We start from the raw sequence: 25,328 nt of genomic DNA on the forward strand, positions 1-25,328 counted from the left end.
GCCAAGGGTGATCTGGAAGTTCCAGATCTTCTGGAAGGCTGGGTTTTTATCACAGAAATGGGAACTGATGGGGTGTCTCCAACAACTCCCTGTGGACATACAAGAAAAGGTATTATAAGGACCTACCTTGGGCAATAAAGAGGTCATGGAACTGGTTTTTAGTTTTCAACAAGAACTAGCTAATGGTTTGGTTCAACAACCCCTACTAAATGTGGTTGATTTAAGAAACCACAGAGATTACGCGAACGTACCTAAGACGGTGGTTTGCAAGGAAGCAAGCCATACCTATATTCCAGTGTGGAGGCGGCTTAGTCTCATCCTTTGTCTGGCCACCTCATCAGGGGACATGGGCTCCTCTGGTCCCCTTCAGAGCTGTGCTGTACCTCTCAGCTGGTTGGAATCCAGGGTTTGAAGAAGGGAGTCAAAAGGCAGACTTTTCTTTAGTCCAGGTCAATCAGTCTTGGTGGAGGGCAGCTCGGAGTGGTGGGTGGCAGGATGTATGGGTGCCCCCCCAAAAAAATCCTTGAGCTCTTTCTTCCAACAGTGCTTGAGAGTTTTTCAGGGTTTGGGCCAACTATCTTTTTTTTTTATCCCCTATGATTTTCCTAAGGATTTCCTAGGAGACAGATTAAAAGAAGTAGAGGAGGGCACGAGGGGAAGGAAGGGCTGAAGCCAGAGGAGTGGAAAACGCACAAGCAGGGCAATCAGAAGGTCACCTGTGGCCTTAGCTGGAGCAGTTCCAATCACTGAAACTGCTTCTGGCTCATTCCTTTATCCTCACACCCTCATAACTCACACATCTTTACAACATGAGCCTCATTCATAGCCCATGCAACAAAATAGAGCCAGTCAATGGTTATGATAAATCTCAAGCCCTAGATCTGCTTATGGTTGTTAATCTTCTCCAATTACACAGGTACATGGGCTCCATTAATTGGATATATCAGGGTAGGAACTCATAAAAATTATTCCTCTTCTATTGGTTCTCTCGTAGACTTCTTACAATAGCTCTTTCAATGGTATAATAAAAAGAACACTAGAAGGTATATCAGAAACCCCCACTGTTAGTCCTGATTCCAACCACAGGGTTTTGGAAAAATACTTGAATACTCAAAACTTGACCTATGAAAAATAATAATGCTTCCATCAGAGAGTCATTCATTCATTCATTAACTCTACTAAGACTTGCTGAGGAATGATTAACACTGAGATGAGCTCTGAGATAGAGTGAGTAATCTAAGGTACCCCAGACTCTGAAGGGTGAAAAGTTGTTCCAGGTTCAAATATTTCATACCTAGAAATCAGTGCACGAAGCTACCCTTTTGGTTATTGCATTACTCATGCTCATTTATTCACTAATAGTATTTTTCAGGAGAGCACTTGTGTGACATGATCTTAGAAATTAAAGATATGAAGACAATCACACAGAAACAAAGATACACCTGAGCTGATGAACTGAATACATATGCCTCTATTTGGATAGAAGTCAAAACACAATGCTGAACGAAAACAAGCCACAGGACTGGCTAGTGTAGTGTGAGAAGGTTTGTGCCCCAGTTCACGTTGGCACCCTCTGCTGTCTAGGACAGTACCTCCAACTTAGGGGGGCTCGGAATAACTATTACTCATTAGTGGAATCCTATCTTGAGCGCTGCTAGCTTTTATTTGTGGATGTATGGGTGCCCCCCCCACAAAAAAAAAAAAAAAACACAAACAGACACAGACCGAGAGAAAATACACTGGACTTAAACTAGTTTGTTCCTGGGAAGGTGATGAGAGGAATAGTCACAAGAACAAATGGTTCTCAGTTTTCATGTGTTTCTTTTAAAACACCATTTTTTTATGAGGGTATAAATATGCTTGATATATCATTCTACACTTGGAAAAGGACTGGGGAGACAGTCTCTGCTCTCCTGGAGCTGGGGAGATAGCTCAGTAGATAAAAGAATTTGCTGTGCAAGCAGGAGGGTCAGAGTGTAGATTCCCAGATCCCACCCACAGGCTGGACAGAGGTAGCAGCTGCTTGTAATCCCAGCACTTGGGAGGCAGAGGCAGCATCCTTGATACAAGATGCATGGTTAGATTAGCTGCGGTGAAATCTTAAGAAAAGACTCTGTTATCAAATCAAGTGGAACATGATCATAGACGTTGAAGTGACATTGACATCAACCAAGGCCTCCACATGCATATATACACAAGAACATGAGTACACATGCACACACACATGCAAAAGGAAAGAAAAGAAAGTCTTGCTCTCAAAAGACTCACAGTCTCCTAAGAACAAGATGTGTCTGAACCACTGTAGCGTGGATGGCAGGTCTACTTCTAGACCCCCTTTATCTCTGCTTGCTAGGAAAAGCCCCACAGGCACACGCAAGAATAATGGAAACACTTCTTCAGTCACACATGCTGCTGGTCTGTCTTCTTTCTTCACTGAAGTTGTCAGGAGAAGAACAAGCCAGGCTTCTCTGCTTAAGTTCTTCCTCTCCTCCCCTTCTTATATTTTCATCCCAACACAGTCTTCTCCAGTCTCAATAACTTCTTTGAGGGCGTTGAGAGATTCTGATCCCCTCTTATTTTTTTAAACCAGAGTTGATGACATTCTCTAGCTTCAGTTCTTATCTCCCTTCTCCAGATTTCAATCCCTTACTCCTACTTATTCCATTGTGCATATCCATTGCTGCCTTTGCCTAATTCCAGCCTTCCTGTGACAGCCCATCACCCTGGTATGTATTTCTTCACAGCCAACCCTTCCACATGGTCTATTCCTGAAGCTCCCACAACCTGATAACCCAAATGTCCTTCAAGCCCAGAGCGTTGTTTACACCAGCTTCCTTCCCTCACTACCATCATCATCATAAGCACTGGGCTGAAACTGAATCCTTGAAATGACTCGTGAGCACATCCTTCTTACAGGGCATAATTACATTGCCCCATTATCCTATGTGAGATGTTTAACTTCCCATCTGCACCCTTCTTTCTGGCCTGACTTTGAGGCATCAAATTATTTTATTCTGTCTCTATTGCCATGGTGGTTCCCTCTCTGAGCATTAGGCTTTTTTTCCCCTGTCCTACAAACATATATCTATTGGGTGTCTCACAGAATCCTATTCTCAACCTTCTGTTCTTCTCTTGGATGAACTATTCATGGACACTCTCATGAAGTCCCCGTCACTTCTGCCTTGGCAGTTCCCAAATCTCTGCCTTCAATATTAGACTGGACTTTTTACACACTCACTAATTTTATTTAACAAAGTACATGCAACAAAGAATAAGAAGAATTAAACAGCTTCTTAACTAGACAGGAACAAAACTGTCTATACTCATAGACAATACAATCTAATGATCTGCAAGAAAAGGAATCAGTACTTTAATAGTTTGGTAAAGTTAGTTTGCAGGATATGGTATCAACGTGCTCAAGTTAGTGGCATTTTTATTTACTAGCAACAACAATCAGAATTAAAGTAATAAAATTTACAATAGTGCCAAGTACAAAACTGTACTTAATTTTTTGATCATTTTATACATAAATATAATGAATGTTATCACTTTTTAACCTTAATAAGTTATCTCCTTTTTTTTTTCCACCCAACCTGCTTTCATTTTGTGTGTATGTGTGTGCATGCATGTGTGTGTGTGTGTGTGTGTGTGTGTGTGTGTCAGATCTGCTGTCTTTAGTTACACTTGCCTCAAAGAGTAGGATGGGAAGTTATTTACTGGAGCACGGGCGACTTACAGTGGTTACACCACTGAAGAAAGTGGTGTCCTTTCTTTCAGCAGAATTGAGTATCAACAGTCTTTCAGAAAGAGGAGGGGGCTCAACAACCCTTCACCCTTTCATGAACAAATGTTGCCAGCTTCAGTCTTGGGCAAATGGCTGTAGGTGCAGTCCATTCCTGAGTGCAGCAGTCCCGTCATGTCCAGATGACTGGTTGCAGCCGCCGTCCTTGTCAACCTCAGGCTTTTGCTGGCTCTCTGCCCCTGAGCCTTGGCTACCCAGTATGGTGATAGATATGTTCTGTTGACTGCCAAGCACTGCACAGTCACTCTTTCTCTGCACTTGGAGCAGTTGCTAGTCTGTACTTTTGACTTTCTGCAAAGACTTCCCTTCTGATGACGTTTCATTATCTCCTAACCAATGTGCCTAAAAATGACTCCTTTATTTCTCTCATTTGCCCCAGACAGCACAATACAAACCTCCTGACTCAAAAAGAGAGAAAATCATGTGTGTTGATCTCTGCTCAATTTAGTTTCTCAAATTTGTATTTTTTCTAGTCACCAGAGCTTCTTTCCCACCTTTTTCTGGAGTGTGTGACCGATGACTTCTCTCCCCATTGACGCCATTCCTTCTTTTTTATCTTACTGTTTTCACATATTTTAATTAAAATAGACTTATATCACTTTCATGCTTCTTTTTCCTCCTCCCAGGCCCTTCCACACGTCTCCTCAGCTCTCAGCCTTGCTCAGCCTGGTCTCTTTCTTTAGCATGTCCTCCTCCCAGATGAAATACCTGCTGCATTTGTGACTTTTCCCCTGAGCACCCTAGCCCACAGTGACCACACCTTTCACTGAAACCGTTGCCCGTTCCTCCCTAGCAATGAAGAACTTAGCAGTTACATTGTGCCCAGCCCCTTAGTGTGTGAGTGAAAGCTTAGCTTGATGAGATTCATGCTTAGCAAAGCACAGATCGTCTGAGTTGTGGCCCCTGTTTTAACTCAATGAATCTAGGATTCAGACTATGTCTGACCAACATGTTCCTGAGGAGCATGGAGCTTCTGGACCAGGGGTCAGACTGTTAGAACCAGGTGTGCCTTTGTTTTTGGATGTAACATTTGGGTGCCAGTAACTCTCCATTTTTCTTTTTCCTACTGACCTCTCCTTTCTACATAGTCAAGTAGTTAACAGGACATTAATTTAAAAGGAAAGAAATAGTGTTTTCAATTGAACTTAATTACTTAATGAAGCCATGTCAAACTTCCACATTTTACAGTTTAAGCCAAGAAGGCTTTCCTACTGGATTAATTTAAAACAGTATGTCAAGTATAGTTGCCCATTATGTCAAATAAAATTGATTCCTAGCTGCTTGTTCATTTTGATGAAATATTTCACTGACTCTGTAAACTTAGATAGCATGAAAGAACTTTTCCTGGTAGCTGAATTCTAAAGTGCAGAGCAAACTCATTATAAATGAGTTTGGATGAATTATAAGAATAATTCTAAGATTATAAGAATTATTAGAATTGGAAATGATGCCAATAGATAGATAAAGCCAAGGAAAGTGGTGCTGCCAAAGTTGCTGGGGGCAAACTTTGAGTGATACCATCTTTGGATAGGTGAAGGTGACTCCACAGGGTGAGCCATGGAAGATGAGCTTATGGGCTCAGCTGACTGAAGCTGACATCAACTAGTCCACAGCCAGGCTCCACCTCTCATTTGGATTTCATATCACCAAAAATTCAAAGACATGATTAAAACATTTAGTGTCTAGATGGGATCGACATTGTTTTTTAAATTTTTTTATAATTTATTTACTTTATATCCCATTGTAGCCCTCTCCCTAGTCTCCTCCCAGTCCCACCCTCCTTCTCTCTTCCCCCCAGATCCATCTTCCCTAGACCACAAAAAGAGGGAGCACTCTTCTCCTACCATCTAAACCTGCCTATCAAGTCTCATCAGGACTGCTTGTATCCTCTTTCTCTGTGGCCTGGCAAGGCCGCCCTGCAGGGGGAAGTGATTAAAGACTGGGTAACAGAGTCCATATCAGAGACAGCCCCTGCACCCCATACTAGGGAACCCACACGAAGACCGAGTTGCCTGTAGGCTACATCTGAGCCTGGGGTCTAGGTCTTTTCCATGCGTGGTCCTTGGTTAATACATCAGTCTCTGCAGACCACCCTGGGCCCAGATTTGTTGGATTTGTTGGTCACTTTGTAGAGTTCCTGTCCTCTCTGGGGTGATCGCCATTGTTAAACTTGTTTCCACTAACTTTTTCTTAGGTTAATGACAAATTCATAAGATGTTCTTGACGAAAAAAATTTTTATTTGGTACTTTGTCTCTATAGTGACAATACCAAGTATAAATAAAGAAAAAAAATCTTACTTGGTATGATTATCCACCTGACAACATTTAGAATTACCTGGAAGGCAAACTCTGGGCATACCTGTGAGGGTTTTCAGAGAGGTTGAACTGAAGTGGCAACACACTCTGGATATTGGTAGCACCATCCCATGGGTTGAGGTCCCAGACTGAATAAAAATGGGGCACCACACTGAGCACCGGCCTTCTCTGCCTCCTGACTTTGACGTGATGGGACCAGTGGCCTCATGTTTCTGCCAGCACAGTCAGAGGTGCTCTCACTGCTGCACCACCCCCACCATGGTGGACCAAACCCTCAAACTCCCGAGGCAATAAAAACTCTCCTGTCCTTAAACTGCCTTCATCAGACAATTTGTCACAGCAATGAGAGATGTGACGAACGCAACAGCATCTGAAATATGACAGGAACACAGGGGCGGGTGAACTCGATATTGCTAAACTGAATAAGTTTAGTCAAGAGTTTGGGAGCTGCTTTTCCTTTTTCTATTCAGTATGTACTGAGTGAGAAATGGCTATATTGCCTGTGCCACCCCAGGTCATACATTATAATTATATTTAACAGAAAATGAATAAGAAAAACACACAAAAATGATGGTGAGTGTTGAAGACAAGGGAAACCAGGAAACAAAATTTATCTAAACATTTAGAAAGCATTTTATAAGTTTCCCTACCAAAATATTGAGTTTCCATGGAAGTAGAAGAATGATTTGTCATGGTTAAGATCTGGCTTAGAGACAAAGGTGAGGTTAAATGGGGCAGGCTCTGCATGGAGACATGTTAACAGTAGGAATTCTGGGAACTGACCTTGGATGATGGAACTTATTAGCTGCCACAAAGAATATGAAAATGGACTACACAGTGGGATCTAAAATTATATGCTTTCATGCTGTGAGATTATTTTCCTTGTCATTTTGTCTCACTTTTTCATTTTACAGATGGAAAGTTTGATATGGAGACTTGACCAAGGAGACACACAGCAGTCATGATCCAACCGAGAGATAGAGGGTCTTCCTTTTCTTTCACATTGCCTTGTTTTTGTCATTAGCTGTGATGATGAGATGATGAATATGGAATGGGTGAGCAAGGCAAGGAGGTACCCTGAATCTTCGAGAAAGCAGATATGCCCATGGTTCCACGGGCTTCCTAAGTGAGTACACTGAGGAAAACACAGTGGGGGTTCGAAAGTCAATCTCAGGAAATGCATCGATATGTGATGACTTCCCACCTCCACCAGAGGCCTGACTTCAGCCCTGTGAAGAGTCTTTGTTCGCCATGTACAGAAGAAGGTGTGTGCGGGGGGGTGGGAAGGGGAGTAGAAGACAAACATTCTGCACCTATAAAACCAAAGAATCTACAATTGGAAAGCTGGGTTTCGTTTTAGACACGAGTGAAAGAGCTAGAACATCTGGAAAAAGTCACAGAGTGAAGAAAGAGGGAGCTAAGATAGGAAGCAACTCAAAAAATTTTAGGATAGAGACAGTGGAAAACATTCTGATAAGAATGATGGAGGGTTGGGGGAGATGGCTCAGCAGTTAAGGCCACTTACTGCCAATCCTGATGATCTGAGTTGAATCCTAAGGACTTACATGGCTCTAGAACAGAATCCAAGTTGTCCTCTGACATCTAGGGATGTCAAACATACACACACACACACACACACACACACACACACACACCATACAGTAAATAAATAATAAAAAATTGAAGGCAAATGACAGATGACTTGCAACCTCATCAACTACCAGCAAGAACAGATTGGGACAATTCCTTCAGAAACTTGTAAGGTAGTAGTTACTAAAGTTAAACATAGGCTTGTCTTACAACACAGTATTTCTAACCTTGAGTACCTGCTCAAGGGGGGTGAGAGCATATAGTCAAAGAGCAGCTTGAACATATATTATATATAACCTCCTACCTTGGAGATAACCCAAGGTCCGGGTGAAGAAAATGCATATAAAAACTCAGGGCATATTTATATAAGGTATGAAAAAGAATACACTAGTTATTGATGCAGATGTATGCATGAAGACCTTGTGACGAACAAGGGAACAGATTGTGTGTATCAGCTTGCTATGGAACATTCAAGAACAAGTAAATAATTTGTATAGTGCCTGAAGACAGAACAGTGTTAACTCTCAGAGCAGTAGTAGGTATTTGCTAGAAGAAAGCATGGAAAAAAAATCTATAAAAGAGCATGGAGAATCTATATCTTATACAGGTCCCAAATGAATGTTGTGTGTTCTTTATCCTCATAGCAGATTATAGGGGTTCACACATGTACCAATATTATAAAAATAAGCATGTAATATTATTTTACTTTGAAAAAAATAATGGAGAGAAGAGAGAATACAAGTCAAGGGGGTTGGTTTTTTTTACAAATGACTTTGAGGCACCACTGTATTTGCTTTCTCCTTCCTCCATCTAAGACAAGGTAACTCATATTTAAGGGATCACATTATTCAGTCCTTATCTATGAGAATCCCACAGTCAAGGAAGAGGACAGCCTGCATAATAACTTTAAGAAAGTATGGCAGCCATCCTGTGATCTTTATTGATGTGGTGGGAACACAACAAAATGGTTATTGAAGTGGGAGGTCAGCAATAGTTTCATGTGTAGAATGGTACTTGGTTTGTGGATTCAAGAGTGACAATAAGATTAGCTAGTAGTCTCTGAGAAGGAATAGTATGCTCAAAAATAGTCTGTCTCCAACAAGCATCAGCTGCAGGTCTGAAATGTCCAGCTGTAGTGAGAGGAGGCATCTCACGGAAGAGGGGGAATGGCAAGGCTGGGATGAAGAAGGAAAAGCTCCTGAGATCTAAGTCAGTAACGTTAAGATTGACCCAGAGGTGAACCTTGCCATGTGGATATTATAAATGGACAAACCAGGTAGGCGCATAAGAAGAGAGACAGGGGAGATAAGAGAAGACAATAGAGATGCTCGCTGAACACATATGAGCTGGTGGCCAACTGAATGCATTCTATTGATAATGGTGAAAAAGCAGTGGTGCTAGTGGTAAGTTGAGAATGCGAGGTCTGATACAAGCTCCTGAGCACAAGCTGACTCCGTGAGAGGTTATTGTGGTTGTCTGTAACTGGCTTCCAAGTACGCAGGTCTTCTGGAACTTGGAAGGAGTTGGACATCCCTGCCCATCTAGGTTTCCAGACACATGAGGTGGGGAGCTAGAGTATGTCTGAAGACATGCTTGGTTCTGGGTGCTAGTCTCCATCCATTGATGACTTCTGAGCATATAACCAAAGTTTCAAGGTAGTAAGACCATGGTGTGTGGTCTGCACCCTGGCTTAGCAGGCAGCCACAGTAGTCTGTACCATGCAGTCTCAGCCAGACTCAGGAGCTCGTTGTACTGCTTTGTACTTGCTTATTTTTATTTTTTACTGATTATTGTGCAATTCAATCATTGTGTTACATAGTCTTTAGTATGTATGATGTATAAATACTTGATGAAATACTTAGATCACCACAAAGAGAATAAAAAAATCCCATTATCCTTCTGATTATTTTAAGTATCACAAACAGGTAAATAAGCCTGACTCCTTAGGACATCCAAGATGATAAGAATCACAGGCAACTGAGGTGTGTGCTTACATTTTGCTAAGATCATTTAATGGCCTGGCATGGTGGCACACTGCTGTAATGAGAGCACTTGAGAGGCTGAGGCAGGGGGATCATGTGTTTGAAGCTAGCCTGGGCTACGCAGTGAAAGCCTGTCTTGGAAAATATAAATCACTATGACATCAATAATTTGTATTTCTTTTTTAATAATTTGTATTTCTAAAATGACAGCAATGATATCAGCATAACCTTTGGCTCCTCCCCTCATCCTGCCAAAGCTGTGTTTTTCTGAAGCTCATTTTTCCAGTAAGTCAAACATGCAACTAATTACTGACCAAGGAAACTGAAAGGGCATTTAAAATCTGTCCCTCATTAAATCAGTTGAAATACATTTTTAATCAAAGCATATCAATAAAGTGATTAGAAAGCAAGCATTATCAATAAAGTCATTAGAAAATAAGCATATTAATAAACTGATTGGAAAAAGGCATATCAACAAAGTGACTGGAAAACAGACATATCAATAAAGTGAGTGGAAAATACTTTAAAACAAATGACCAGAACTTTTCACCTATGTCAGCGTGTATCATCAGGAAAGCAGCTCTGTACTGAGCGTCCACAGTGCCGTCTGTACGTTTATTGACTCACTGCAAATTTAGACAGGATTAACTTTGACAAAGCAACATTTTGGAAACATGAATGAAAGCGGTGACTTACAAACCATCTCTGATAAAATCTCAACTGCTTATAATCACACCTGAAATGGATCTAACGGGTAAAATTCGGTGTTCCAGAGGTAGCAAGACGGTTTGTTAGCCAGTGGAGACACCTGTGAAGGATGACACTGTGAAGGATGCCTGTCATAGTCCACTCTGTATTGGCAGGGTCAAAGAGAGAGACAAAATATTTCTATGTGGGGTTCCATGAAAAACGGTGCTAGAGCGAGGACAGGAAGGATGGAGGTTCAGTGCACAGCTGAAAGGTTGCTGAAGATGCAAATGCAGTGGAAGACCTGCATGCCTCGGATATTTCTTTCAGTATAACTGTTGGCCAGGTGCAAAACATGCATAAGATGAAATAAGTAGAGACTTAATTTAAGAAAACAATCTAACAAACACTGTAGTGCCTTTAGTTTCACCAGTAAGAAATATGAATAGATTATCCATATCAAATCAACCATGACAGAAGCGATGGCCTCTGCAGTGACTAGCAGCTGCCTCAGGGTGAGCTTGAGGTTGAGAGAGAATAGGAACAGATGGACCATACCCAGGGAGACAAACTGCAGAAGAGCTTCAGGTCTCCATGAAGAAAGTGAGGGGATGCTGTGAGAGAGCAGGGGAAGAAAAGAACACGGGGGGAAGAGAAGCAAGTCAGACACAGCATCTGCTTTACAGGTCACTGGCCAGACGGAAGCTGGTAGTTCCACCACCAGGACAAGCCCAAAGCCCACAGGAGCCTCAAATCCATCTACAGGTTTTGATGAGATGGAGATTCCTCTAGCAGTTAGGTGGAAATCCCCTTTTCAAGCTTAGGAGGTGGTTCAACTGGTGAAATTGTCTCACTCTAAGAGAAATCTCTTTTTTCTAAGTTGTGACGAGATGCCAGTTTGAGAGAGAATCTATTGTTAAAAAGTGAGCTGCCTTGGGGCCCTCCACAGGTCAATGAGACAATTTGACTCCCTCCCTCCTCCTCTCCTGGTCCCACCCTCCCTCCCCTTTTTTGACGTATGCCCCTCCCCAAGTCCACTGATAGGGGAGGTCCTCCTCTCCTTCCTTCTGATCTTAGTCTATCAGGTCACATCAGGAGTGGCTGCATTGTCATCTTCTGTGGCCTGGTAAGGCTGCTCCCCCCTCAGGGGGAGGTGATCAAAGAGCAGGCCAATCAGATTATGTCAGAGGCAGTCCCTCTTCCCATGGCTATGTAACCCACTTGGACATTAAACTATCATGGGCTACATCTGTGTAGGGGCTCTAGGTTATCTCCATGCCTGGTACTTGGTTGGAGTATGAGTCTCTGGGAAGACCCCTGTGTTCAAATTTTCTGGTTCTGTTGCTCTCCTTGTGGAGCTCCTGTCCTCTCCAGATGTTACTATTTCCCACTTCTTACATAAGATTCCCTGCACTCTGCCCAACAGTTGGCCATAAATCTCAGCATCTGCTTTGATAGTCTGCAGGGCAGAGCCTTTCAGAGACCTTCTGTGGCAGGTTCCTAGGTTGTTTCCTGTTTTCTTCTTCTGATGTCCATCCTCTTTGCCTTTCGGGATGGAGATTGAGCGTTTTAGTCAGAGTCCTCTCTCTTGATTAGTTTCTTTAGATGTACAGATTTTAGTAGGTTTAGCCTATGTTATATGTCTATATGAGTGAGTATATACCGCGTGTGTCTTTCTGCTTCTGGGATAGCTCACTCAGGATGATCCTTTCCAGGTCCCACCATTTATCTGCAAATTTCATGATTTCCTTATTTTTCATTGCAGAGTAATACTCCATTGTATAAATGTACCACAATTTCTGCATCCATTCTTCAGTTGAGGGACATCTGGGCTGTTTCCAGCTTCTGGCTATTACAAATAAAGCTGCTACAAACATGGTTGAGCAAATGTCCTTTTTGTGTACTTGAGCCTCTTCTGGATATATGCCTAGGAGTGGTATGGCTGGATCTTGAGGAAGCGCTATTCCTAGTTGTCTGAGAAAGCGCCAGATTGATTTCCAGAGGGGTTTTACAAGTTTACACTCCCACCAGCAGTGGAGAAGGTTTCCCCTTTCTCCACATCCTCTCCAGCATGTGCTGTCACTTGAGTTTTTCATCTTGGCCATTCTGATGGGTGTAAGGTGAAATCTCAGGGCCGTTTTGATTTGCATTTCCCTAATGGATAATGAGGTTGAGCATTTCTTTAAGTGTTTCTCTGCCATTCGATATCCCTCTACAGAGAGTTCTCTTTTTAGCTCTGTTCCTCATTTTTTAATTGGATGACTTGGTTTGCTGCTTTTCAGCTTCTTTAGTTCTTTATATATACTGGATATGAGTCCTCTGTCAGATAAAGGGTTGGTGAAGATTCTTTCCCAATCTGTAGGCAGTCGTTTTGTTTTGATGACTTAATTTTGTTTACAGCTTCTCTATTTTTGAGCAATATATATATATATATATATATATATATATATATATATATATATTGGTTGTGAGCCTAGCCTTTAACAGCTGAGCTACCTCTCTAGCCCAAGCAATATATATATATATATTTTTTTACTTTTCCTCATTTATTATTCTTATTTTCAGGACAACATCACCACATGAAAGTCCATCACAATCCAAAACATCTTAGAGATCCACTGTTATTCAAAAACATCAGTTTCTTTCAGAAAGAGTTGAATCCAAGTTATTCATATAGTTCTCTGTAATAAAGTCAGATTACCTATATATGGATTTTCACCTGTCAACCTTCTTAGTATGAGGTTTAAGTTAGTATTTTGTTCAAGATTTTTTCTTCTTTTTTTTAATGATTTATTATTATTATTAATTACACTTTATTCATTATGTAACCCACTTGGACACTAAAATGTCATGGGCTACATCTGTGCAGGGGTTCTAGGTTATCTCCATGAATAGTCCTTGGTTGGAGTATGATTCTCTGGGAAGTTCCCTGTATTCAAATTTTCTTGTTCTGTTGCTCTCCTTGTGGAGTTCCTGTCCTCTCCAGCTCTTGCTATTTCCCACTTCTTACAGAAAATTCCATTCACTCTGCCTGTCAGTTGGCCATCAGGCTCAGCATCTGCCAAGCAATATTTTTGATCTTAAGGTTTTTTTTTTTTATTTCTTACTTTGTTTCCTCCTTCCTGCTTCTCTAAAAACATTTTGTTGTTTTTAACTTTTAAAATTTTAATATTTTTAAATTTCTTATTTATCAAATTTTGTTTTTTAACTTTTCAGTATGGGAAGCCTGGTTGCTTTTTATTTTCCATTTTTAATCAATGACCTGAAAAATGCTGGCATAACGTTATTGCACAGTGTGTAAAGTTTACCGTTGTGTTAGTCCAATGCTGATTTCTCTGTTCCACTGTCTGGTTTCAATATGGACATGGCATTGTAATGCTTATTCTAAGAATCTCTTGTCTCAAGGTTGTGTAAAAATTGCTCACCATTTATTCTCTGCCTTGCCAAATAAAAAGCTGGGCAATAGATAGAATAGGGCGGGACTTCCAATTCCAGTGGTGGGAGGAGACTAGCAGGAGAGAGGGATTCGGGCACCAGGAGGAGAGAGTAAAAACGATAAGACGAAGGGCAGCGGGAGCATAGAAGGCCATAAATGCAAGTATTTTAATGATGTTGGCTGGGAGGTAGCTAGATTAGCCTAGAGGGTTAGAACAGAGTAATAATGCCCAGTTATTGTACATTTAAGCTAATTAAATAAACCATAGTTTCTTTGTGTTAATTATTTGACTAAGTAGGTTAAAAATTGTTGCTTTATTAATTTCGTGTTACAGAAAAAGGAATGAATGGACAGGTAGATGAAATCAATCCAGAACCCAGAGGGAAAAGTCAATAACACAGAATAAAAATCAGAAAAAAAATTTAAAAAATCATTAATTTGGATGAAAAAAAATCAGCAACATAGAAGGAAAAAATTAGCAAGAAAACCCTGATTTAAAAATAGAAATATTGGAAATGTAAAATCTAATAAATTATATGAAAAATCAGCATGGAAAGGATTCCAATAGTTTCAGAAGGATAAAATATCTAGAAATAAATATAATCAGGAAGAACTGTATGATACTTAGTTGAAGAAGATGATACATTGAAGGTATGATATGATACACTGAAGATATGATACATTGAGGAAGAAACTGGAGGTGGAAAGGACTCCCTTACTGGTGTATATACAGAATAAACATTATGAGAATGTCTGTATTGCCAAAAAGCAATCTACACATTCAGTGTCATCCTCATCATAGTCCCAATGACATTAGAACAAGAAAACAAATCCCAGAATTCACATGAAAGCACAAAAGGTCTCAGTTAGCCAAAGCAACTCTTAGCGGAGAGGACATTGTTGGAGGCATCACAGCATTCATCCCCAGCCATGGCAGCAGCACTGCATTGCAGCAGCACAAAAACAGACAGCAAGATCAGTGGGTTGGCATCGAGGACCCAGAAACAAACCCACACAGCTACAGGCACGTAATTGTCAATAAAGCTGTCAAACACACAGGTCATAGGAAAGCTTCTTTAACGGATCGTGTTGAGAAAAGTGGGACTGTGGTGGCATCCCCATGTCCATATTTATTGCTGCACCATTCACAGCAGCTACAGGAGTGAACCAACCCAGATGCCCATTCACAAGTGAATGGATAAACCAAAACAAAAACAAAAACAAACAAAAAAAACCCCAAACAATGTGATACCTATAGGCAATGGAATTTTATACAGCCCTGAGGAAAAATGAAATCATGACATTTGCAGGAAGATGGAAGCAACTGGAAACCATTACCTTAAGTGAAATGAGCCAGACTAAGAAAAATAAACTTTGCATGTTTTCACTCATGTGAGGAAACTTAGACTAAAAATGTGTGGGGGTACATATATGTATGTATGTATGTATGTATGTGTGTGTGTGTGTGTTTGTTTGTTTGTTTATTTATTTATGTGGGGGTCAGAATCATGAAATTAAAAAGGGGATGATGAGAAGGGAGGAAGAGGTTTTAAGAGAGGTGTGAAATAGAGGAAGTAATGGAATGCATGTAGTAGATAAACAGAAGTTAAGGACAACTGGGGAAAGGAAGGGAATCGGCTGTGAGGGTCAGGGAAGGGGCATAAATGAGACCAAAGTATAATAATGCAGATATATGAACATGCTGCCGTGAAGCCTTTATGCTAACTTAAACAATAGAGCAAGATGAGAAAATACTTTAAAAAGAAGGAAGTAAAAATACATTTTGAAATAAGACAAAATATCAATTTTTTATTTTTTTAAATATTAGTTATAGTTTATTAACTTTGTATCCCAACTGTATCCCGCTCCCTCATTCCCTCCCAATCCCACCCTCTCTCCCTCATCTCCTCCCTGCCCCTTTCCAAGTCCACTGATAGGGGAGGTCCTCCTTCCCTTTCATCTGCCCCTGGTTTATCAGGTATCTTCAGGACTGGCTGCAAAGTCCTCCTCTGTGGCCTAGCAAGATATCAATTCTAAAAGAAATTCTATTTGATTATTCAATAGTTGTATAGAAGTCATGTGTTTTCCGATGGCTTCAGGATCAGTCAAAAGGCCAGTGTGGTTACAGTGGGGCAGGTGAGAGGGTGAAACAGAGTTAGGAGAAGCCAGAAACATGGGAGGATCATGTGGTTTGCTTTGTGGAGACTAGAGGTTGAGGCAGGAAGCACGCAGGGAACAGACAGAGCTGTCATAGTCTTGGCTGTTTTGTAGCCTAGGCAAAAATGGCTTTCCCTTGGGTTAGGTACAGCAGGGAGACAGTGCTGGGAGCAAAGATTTTAGATGGTGGAGCCAACAGGATACTGAAGAGTTGATAATGGACTAGTTAAGAGGACTTGGGATGAGGTAGGGTTTTTACCTCTTGTTACAGTCTTGGTGAATAATGAGTAACAACCTCAGGAAATATCAGAACTGCAGGGGACTACACACAGCTGGAATTTGGATGCATGGAGCCTTATATATTAAGCAAAGTAGCTTTTCTTGTGTGTTGGATGACCTAAGTTAGCTCGGCAGTGGTTTTAGTGTCAGTGGGGGAGATGTGATCATTGCCTTGTAGTCTAGATAACTAAGGTTTGAAGATCGTCTTCAAGATGTTGCCATGACTTACAGGCTGTAACTGACTTTCAGGTTCAAAGTTAAGAAGACTAAAAGGCCATGCCAGAAACCAGCCATCAGTGTATTTTAGTCCAGTTGGTCATCTGGGAGGAAGGACTGGTATGTGCTATCATGACTAGATGCTGCAGCCAGGAGAGATCAAACCTGAAGCATTAGGAGACTGGGATGTCTGGGAATCTGTGGTGTGAGAAGACAGGCCTTCAGAGGGTGATACCAAAATTACAGAGCGACAGATGAAAACGGGTAACTAATAGAGGTGCCAACCACCGAAGTTTGCTGAAAGGACATGAGTCAGTGAGTACCAGTGAGGTGTGGCAGGGCTGCTTTCTGCATCCTGCAGGAGAGGATGTGGATGCGGAACAGTTGGCTGGAGGCCATTTTCTGCAGTAGAGGGAGATAAGATGGATGGGCATAGAAAAGCTACACAGGAAGCTGGACCAGGGACACTGGGCAGGACACCTTGGGAACCGGGAGCCAGTGATCGTTTCCATGGGCAGAGCGAACCCTGATCAACAGCCACCATTTCTTCACCGGCATTTTCCTAAGTTGTTGCCAAACTCACTGGCAATGCTTACTTTTTTTTTTTAAACTTGTATTTTATGCTTTTTTCACTTGCAATAAAAATGATCACACATAACATCTCAGTGGGATAATTTGACATACTAATTCCCTTCAGCTACAAACTCCTTCAAATAATACATTTTTGTCCAGAAGGAGAAATTATAATGTGAGGTTATGAAAAGTCCATTTCCCTTTTAACATTCTTCCTAGCAACTCAGTTGTTTTCATTGGCTTTTATAAAAACAACCTTTGTGTGAACTGGCAATTTGTTTTGTAAATACCAATGAAGGCATATTTCAGAAAATATAGTAGTAAAAACCAACCCAATTTCAGAAATACGCCTGCTGCCAGACGTCAGTCTTCAGCTCATATTATGAGTATTTCCAGTAAGTCTTAAATACACATTAACATGAGAAATAGCTTACTGTTTAGGATCAAAAAAAAAGGGGGGAAACCGCTCCACTGACTCTCAGAAATTGCTTAAGGGTTCTAACCAATAAAACACGTTTCCCTCTTTGATAAACTACACTTATAATGGCTTCAAGCATTTCAATTCAATTGCACATTTACCCCTCAAGACTTACTTAGACTGGGTTTATTATCATCCCAGTATTATATATTCTATGATGTTGTTTATGTAAGAGATTTGGAGCATTAAGATTTCAGCAACGCCTGTCTTGAGCTCAATGTCACTTTCCAAACCTTTACAAGAATTACGGGCTTTGTTTGAGACTTCAGGAGTGCTTTTTACTGTGTCCCAAATGCTCACAACTCAGCTATTGTCACTGGGCTACATTTAATAAGAGAAAAATATTATTTCTCCACTGAGGTGTAATAAGGAGAGGCTGTGAACTAAATGTTCTGGAGAACTTTCCCAGCATGCCTTCTGGCTGGCAGGCGAAATGTCTCTGCAGAGTGGAATGGAAAGTTGAGAGGTTCTTTTGGGGACAGTAACACAATCCAGTGGCCTTGCAGCAATGCATGTGCTTTATTTTTGAGACAGGATCTGTGTGTGTGTGTGTGTGTGAGAGAGAGAGAGAGAGAGAGAGAGCACTGTATATACGTTTGTACACATTTAAATGTAAAATTTTGCTTTCTAATTGCAAGTTCTATCAAAAACTTCGCTCTCATCACAGCTTGGAGTTACCTCTATTAAGGAGGAGTGTGGACTTACGACCGTGTCATGCATCCTCTTATTTTGAAGTGTTTGGGGAGGGGTGATGGCTAGGGTAGTATTACTTATTTTAAAATAAAGAGGGTGAGCACACGCAGAGAATGAAACTACAGAAGCTAGAAGGCGTTTGTGTCCTAGGAAGGACTGATCAATATAGGTCAGGTGTTTCTAAATATTTTTAAATATTCATATTAAAGAAAAATTAAAGGGTGAATACAAAGGATAGCGACAATCATTAGATGAATGGCAGTAAGTGAGCCTGGTCTTTTAACTGGGACATTTGGGGCCAGAAATCATTCCACAGTGAAATCAATGACTGTGGGAGCAGAGACTTTGTGTAGGTAAAGGGGTGTAGGGGTTTCTACAACCTTGTGGGTCTTTGGCATGGTTGGTCACAGTAAAGGACTAGCTGTCCTGCCAATAGGCAGCTGTGGACGTTATGCCTGCCTTTAGCTATAGGTTAAAAATGATGCGTTAAATTAGGGACAAATGAAAAGACATTCTCCCCTCAGATAATGGCAAAATATAAACGAATTCAATTACTGTAATTCACAAAATTCTGAACCAAATTCTACCTGTGAGATACCCCAAGCAGCTGAAATCTCCAGCAAGTCCTGGTATTCTGATGAACACCTTTAGGAGAAAAGTGCATAATATCTTAACAAAAACAAAGAGCTCTTTTTCCCGGTTTGTTAACAGCCCTTCAGCTTTCTTTGTATTGGTGCAGAAGTTTTGACTCGAGTACAAAATTCCAATAGAAACTATGTCCTAGGCGCCCTGAAGCCATGGGCACTGTTCAGAGGGTAGCCCAAAAGCTTTTATAAGGAATGCTTGTGTTCTTTGAAAAAAATCTGTAAACGTCTCATAAAGTGTCATGAATAAAGCTGCCATTCATTTCTCTTCTCCCAGCATCACATGCTCTAGGCCAGGCAAGAAAGAAACAGAGGGGGAAAAATGGAACTGTGTTAAAAATATCTTGAATCAAAGTAAAATTATCAAAACAGCAGAGTAGGAAGCCTCAGTACCTCTTTTCCACACACTAACACCAAACAACAACCATGGAAAGAAAAAAAAAGCTCAACATTAAAATAACCCTTGAGAAAATCTAGTTATTGAAATTAAAGATTTACTGCAACAAATTAAGCAGTGGTGAGCAAGGAGTTTCTCAGGTGCTTTTATTCTCATTTGATGAATTGGGTGGTGTGGATGTGGAATGGTCAGGATGCTACATCCAAGTTCCTTCCCAGCAGAGTAGAGTGGAACTTTCTTCTATTTGAATATTTCTGTAGGTTGTAAGAGGAACTGATTATATCTATGATCCAGAGCTTATCCAGGGAGGACAGAGAAGGTACACCCAGGCTAGCAAAGTTGAAGGAGGCTGTAATACACTTTGAAGGCATTAAAGCCTCAAGGGAATTAAGATCCACAGGTCACTGGGGAAAGGGATTATGGCTAGGAGAATGCAACAGAATAGCAAAGGCCTCAAGAGAAATATGGTGTGAGATTGTCTGGGAAGCTGTTTAAAAGCAGTTGGATATTTGGAAGAAAATGAAAACTTACAAATTTAAACCCAGTTAGCATGGAGGCCAGGATCAGCCAGAGAAGACCCTAAGACTTTATCATGGATTGTCACCAAAGATTGGGGTATGTCTTAAGGCCCTAAACTCTTCCATGCCCAACTTGGAATGATTGCAAGTTTCCAAATACCCAGTTTTTAACTAAACAGAAGAAGTATAGAGAAATGGGAAAATGAGGCTTATTAAAATAAATAGCAAATCTCTGTCAAGGAAGGCATGCATTGGATTTATTAGAGAGATGTTTCTAAATGACTGACTTAATATGATGAGGGAACTAAAGGGCGTCAGGAAAGCATCTGTCTTCCTGCCCTCCAATCTCTCCTAGTCACTTAGTGCTTATTAATAGAATGTCTTCTATTCTTTGTCACCATTTTATGTTTTAGAAATAACTAACATGTACTGAAAATTGTTAAGAATTCCAGCTTGAATGGCAAGCTTCCCAATCAATCAGCCAATCAATCAGTTGATCTAGATATAGATATGGAAATGAGGTCAGGTCACCAGAACCAAACTGTGAACTTGTTTCTTCTGCTAAATTCCAGTGCAATTTCTCTCTGGTCTCTCAAAGGGAGACCAGAACTTGTACTGATTGGGATTCTCCAGTGAGGTTATCTGAGAACTTTGTCTTTAGGAATACCAGAGAATTCCACATTGTCTTTCATGCCCACCCCGATACACACATTAGCACATGCAAGCTCAAGCACACACACTTGTACAAGAATAACAAACTCACGGATTAAAACAATAGCATATCTCAGACATGCTACATGTAGAACTCATTACCAAACCTTATCAACCAATAATTCACACACATTGTCTTTAGCCATATTGAGAGTTGGTTACTCTCATGGTTAGAACATTAATTTAGGCAGTGGATGCTCAGTTAACATGGGAATTTTCTCTTTTACAGACATAAAATCAAGCTAACAAAATAAGGGAGGAAGTAGAAGACAGTCATCTTCTTCCAACAATAAGAAAACATGGATCCCAACAAAGTGAAGAAAACTGAGTTCATTTAATTCATGGCTAAAGCTACACATAACTTTGACTTGCAGTTCTATCTACCAGTATAGAAGATTTAGTGAACCTCTATTGTTTGAACAGGATCAAGAAAGCTGAATATTATTTCATGTTTTCAAACAGTGAGAAAGATCGGTTCAGCGAGGAAAATGACAGCTTCATGCTTGCAGCACTAGACTAACACAATTCCATGCCGCCCCGGACCCTGTGGTTCAGCAGTGTACGAGTCAGGCAGACACACTCACTCCATGCCCAGCTTGACCAACATCATCTCATAGAAAATGGTGAAAATTATTTTGGCTAGTTCAGACTTGGAAAAGCAAGAGAGAGGCACTTTTTCACAGTGATTTGACACACATCTCTGAGAATTTGTGAACGTAAACTGGGGATTACAGAGTTGACACTCCCCATGCCTCAAGTTATTGAAAACAGGCCCAAGAGTTTTAGCAAACGATGCACAAAGTCACAGCAGCAACAGCTGTGTTAGGCTATTTACATGGGACTCACTAGGACTAACTACTTTCATATCAGATAGAGCTACCTTCATAACGAAAGAAACAATTGCATTGGACAATAAGTATAAATGGGCAATATCTCCCCAGAGAGCACCACAAGGTATATTTTACTTTCCTTATCTACAAACTCTCTAGTGAATCAGACACCCATGTATAAAATGAAAACCAAACCAAACCATTCTCCACTCTTACAAAACGTTCCCAAAGACAGGCTGGAATTTGCAGAAATGGCCCTTCTCTTCCCAAATCTCTACTTGGGCTAGACATGGGTTTCTACCATCTGGGGTCACATCCCCCGGGTTTCTCACTGAAGGTGGGTAGAAATGAGTGGAAGATGGACCGGTATGCAGTTGGACCCTCTGATTTGAGTCACAGATTGTTGTGTGCATTTGGGGCAATGGGCAATGAGTAGATAGCTCCTTTGATCTCCTATACCTTCAAAACGGATGACTATATTCATCTATGTAATTGCCTTGTTTTGTTTTCTGTAATATGTATTTTACAGGGATGAGTGTTTCATGTGTATGTATTTTGCCTGTGAGTGCTTTGCCTGCATATATACACCATATACGTGCCTGATGCCCACAGATGCCACAATAGAGTGTAGGAACTGGAGTTGCAGACACTTATGAGCTACCATGTGGGTTTTGGGAATGAAACTTTGGTCCTCTGCAAGATCAACAAGTGCTCTTAAACACTGAGCCTTCTTTCCAGTCCCAGATAAAAATGTCTGATTCAGTGGCATGTAGTATGTCTGTACTTGTTTCAGCTACCAATGTGACACAGCCTAGAGCCATCTGAGAGTCTCAAATGAGAGTCTCAGTGGGGCCTGCGGCTATGTCTCTGTGACACAGTCATGACTACTGATTGATGGAGGAGTGCCCAGCCCATTGTAGGAGACACTATCCCTAGGCAGGTAGGCAGCTGTTGTCAAAAAAAAAAAAAAAAAGCTAGCTGAACACGAGGCAGAGTCAGACAGAGAGCAGAATTCCTTCAGGGTTTCTGCCCAGACTTCCCTCAGTGATGGACTGTAGCATTAAGACCAAACAAACGCTTTCTTCTCCAAATGGCCCTTGATTGTGACTATTTATAAAAGAAACAGAGAACAAAACAGGCAAGCCACTACATAAGAGCATTTTCTTTCCAGGTTGTCTTCCTGGGTCCTGCCTGTTTATACATCCAGTATTTACTAGGATATTGCTGTGGGCGGGACCACAGATGATTAGCAGCCTATTAGGAAGGAAACAGTTCACAGTTCGGGAGGATGACAGAGTCGACACAACTGGGACACAGCCTCTGGAAGCCCTCCCAGAAAAGGGGCCTGAAGAGTCATAATGGCACCTCTTTTCCTCCTCACACAGTCACCCCCTTTGGAAACTGCAGGACAGAGTCCATTCCTGTCTTGTTTTTCTTCTGGTGAGGCCAGTTGAACCTAGAGCCTCCCTCAGCACCGCCGCTGAGCTACATCCGCAATCCCTTTGTTCATTCCTTTGCCAAACACCCCATGGCCAGACACCCTGGGTGATTTGGGAAGTGTAGGGGGACCTGAGAGAGCAGTACTGAGCAGAGAGTGTTCCTTACTCTCCGGGCCTGGGCCGAGGGGACCTGAGAGGCAGGCAGGGCTCACCTGGTTCCAGGGTGCAGCTATGAGCGAGGGTTCCCAAATCTTAGCATTTGAGCTCACGGAGGTGACTTTCTCCTTCTTGGGTGCCATGCGAAGGATGGGAGGTGCATTGGCTTCAAAACTGGGCTGAGGCAAGGCCTGAGCGTCCCTGACGCCTTGGTAACCGAGACCACGCCCAGTTCCTGAACGGATCCGCTCCCTTCCCCCAAGCCCGTTCCTGACCCCTCTGGTCAACCGCTTCCGTTTCCATAGTAGCAGAGTTTCCCAGGTGCCGCCGCTATGTGCCAAACTCCAGGAATCCCGGGGTAAATTTGAAGGTTTTCCAACGGGACGAGCTAGCCTACTAATTTCTTTTATCCGCTTCCACTCTCCACTTCTCTTGGGAGCAGAGTCTGGTCCGAATAAACAATGTGCAGAAAGTAAAAATTACTCCTCCAGGCTTCCTCCACTAAGATTTCTTTGGCCCTGCCAACCTCGCAAAGAAAATGACAGCCCAGTCAGGTGGTTTTCAACCTCTAATCTGCGGGACACTTGTACAAAAGGAGCTGAATTGCTCCTCCTCACCTCACCCCTGGTCTCAGTATTTCTTTAACTGCTCTACCTAAACCGCCCTAGTTCCCTTAAAGCAGTGGTTCTCAACCTTCTTAATGCTGTCACCCCTTAATACAGTTCGTCAGGTTGTGGTGACCCCCGCCCATAAACTATTTCCATTGCTACTTCGGAACTGTAATTTTGCTACTGTTACGGATTGTAATGTAAATGTTGTTAGAGACAGAGGTTTGCCAAAGGGGCTGTGACCCACAGGTTTAGAACTTTTGCTTTAATGGACAAGCAGGGACAAAGAGCCCCCCCCCCCCCCAAACTCCTTTAAGATATCATGGCTTCCTGCTGGGAATCCAGCCTCTGGAAGAGCAGCAAGTGCGTTTGACCACCAAGCCTTTCTCTGCCCCCCGAGGTTACTTTGCTTCTATGTGTGCACCCCTTCATGTGTGTGCAGGTAGGTACACATGAATGTAGGTGCACATGCATGTAGAGGCCAGAGAGCCACCTCAGGTACCATCCACCTTGCCCAGGTTATTGGACAAGCCCAGGGATTGCTCCCTAGGTTAGTCTAGATAGCAGTGAGCCTCAGGGATCCAACCCACCCATTTTCTTCTCTCCCTTGCTGGGCTTACAAGCACATGTCCTCACACCTGGCTTTTTTTTTTTTTTTCTTTTCTAATATGGTTTTATTTTATTTTTTCTCTCCAAGGAATAAAGTGATATCTTTTGTTATTATTTTTTATATTACAGTTTATTCACTTTGTATCCCAGCTGTAGCCCCCTCCCTCCTCCCCTCCCAGTCCCACCCTCTTCCCTTCATCTTCTCCTATGCCCCTCTCCAAGTCCACGGATAGGGGAGGTCCTCCTTCCCTTCCATCTGACCCTAGCTTATCTGGTCTCATTCAAACTGACTGCATTGTCCTCCTCTGTGGCCTGGCAAGCCTGTTCCCCTAACCAGGGGGAGGTGAACAAAAAGTTAGCCACTGGGTTCATGTCAGAGATAGTCCTTGTTCCCCTTACTAGGCAACCCACTTGGATACTGAGCTGCCATGGGCTACATCTGAGTAGGGGTTCTAGGTTATATCCATGAATGTACCTTGGTTGGAGTATTAGTCTCAGAAAATACTCCTGAGCCCAGATATTTTGGTACTGTTGCTCTCCTTGTGGAGCTCTTGTCCTTTCCAGGTCTTACTATCTCCCCGTTCTTTCCTAAGGTTCCCTGCACTCTGCTCAAAGTTTATGAGTCTCATTATCTGCTTCTATACAATGCTGGTTAGAGTCTTTCAGAGGCCCTCTGTGGTAGGCTCCTGCCCTATTTCCTGTTTTCTCCTTCTTCCAATATCCATCCCTTTTGCCTTTCTGAGTGAGGATTTATCATCTTACCCAGAGTTGTCCTTCTAGATTGCCTTCTTTAGGTGTTCAGATTTTTGTAGGATTACCCTATATTATATGTCTAGTATCCACTATAAGTGAGTATATACCATGTGTGTCTTTATGTTTCTGGGATACTTCACTCAGGATGATCTTTTCTAGATCCCACCATTTGCCTGCAAATTTCATGATTTCCTTGTTTTTAATTGCTGAGTAGTATTCCATTGTGTAAATGTACCACAATTTCTGTATCCATTCCTCCATTGAGGGTCATCTGGGTTGTTTCCATGTTCTGGCTATAATGAATAAAGCTGCTACAAACATGGGTGAACAAATGTCCTTGTTGTGTACTTGAACATATTTTGGATATTTGTCTAGGAGTGGTGTAGCTAGATCTTGAGGAAGCGCTATTCCTAACTGTCTATTCCTAACAGATTGTTTTCCAAAGTGTTGTACA

At 41.7% G+C, this 25,328-nt stretch overlaps 1 protein-coding gene across 1 annotated transcript in view; it reads right to left on the reverse strand.

Moving 5' to 3' along the window:
* Spag17 (sperm associated antigen 17) overlaps window positions 1–23,075 on the reverse strand; it is a 203,324-nt gene extending 180,249 nt beyond the window's left edge. Inside the window, exon 1 of the mRNA XM_060392982.1 lies at window positions 22,961–23,075. Coding sequence (XP_060248965.1) covers window positions 22,961–23,047 — 87 coding nt within the window. The 5' untranslated portion in view covers window positions 23,048–23,075. The remainder of the gene's footprint in view (window positions 1–22,960) is intronic.
* Window positions 23,076–25,328: the final 2,253 nt, after the last annotated feature.

This window comes from Meriones unguiculatus, chromosome 10, assembly GCF_030254825.1.
Source record: "Meriones unguiculatus strain TT.TT164.6M chromosome 10, Bangor_MerUng_6.1, whole genome shotgun sequence".
Taxonomy (NCBI): domain Eukaryota; kingdom Metazoa; phylum Chordata; class Mammalia; order Rodentia; family Muridae; genus Meriones; species Meriones unguiculatus.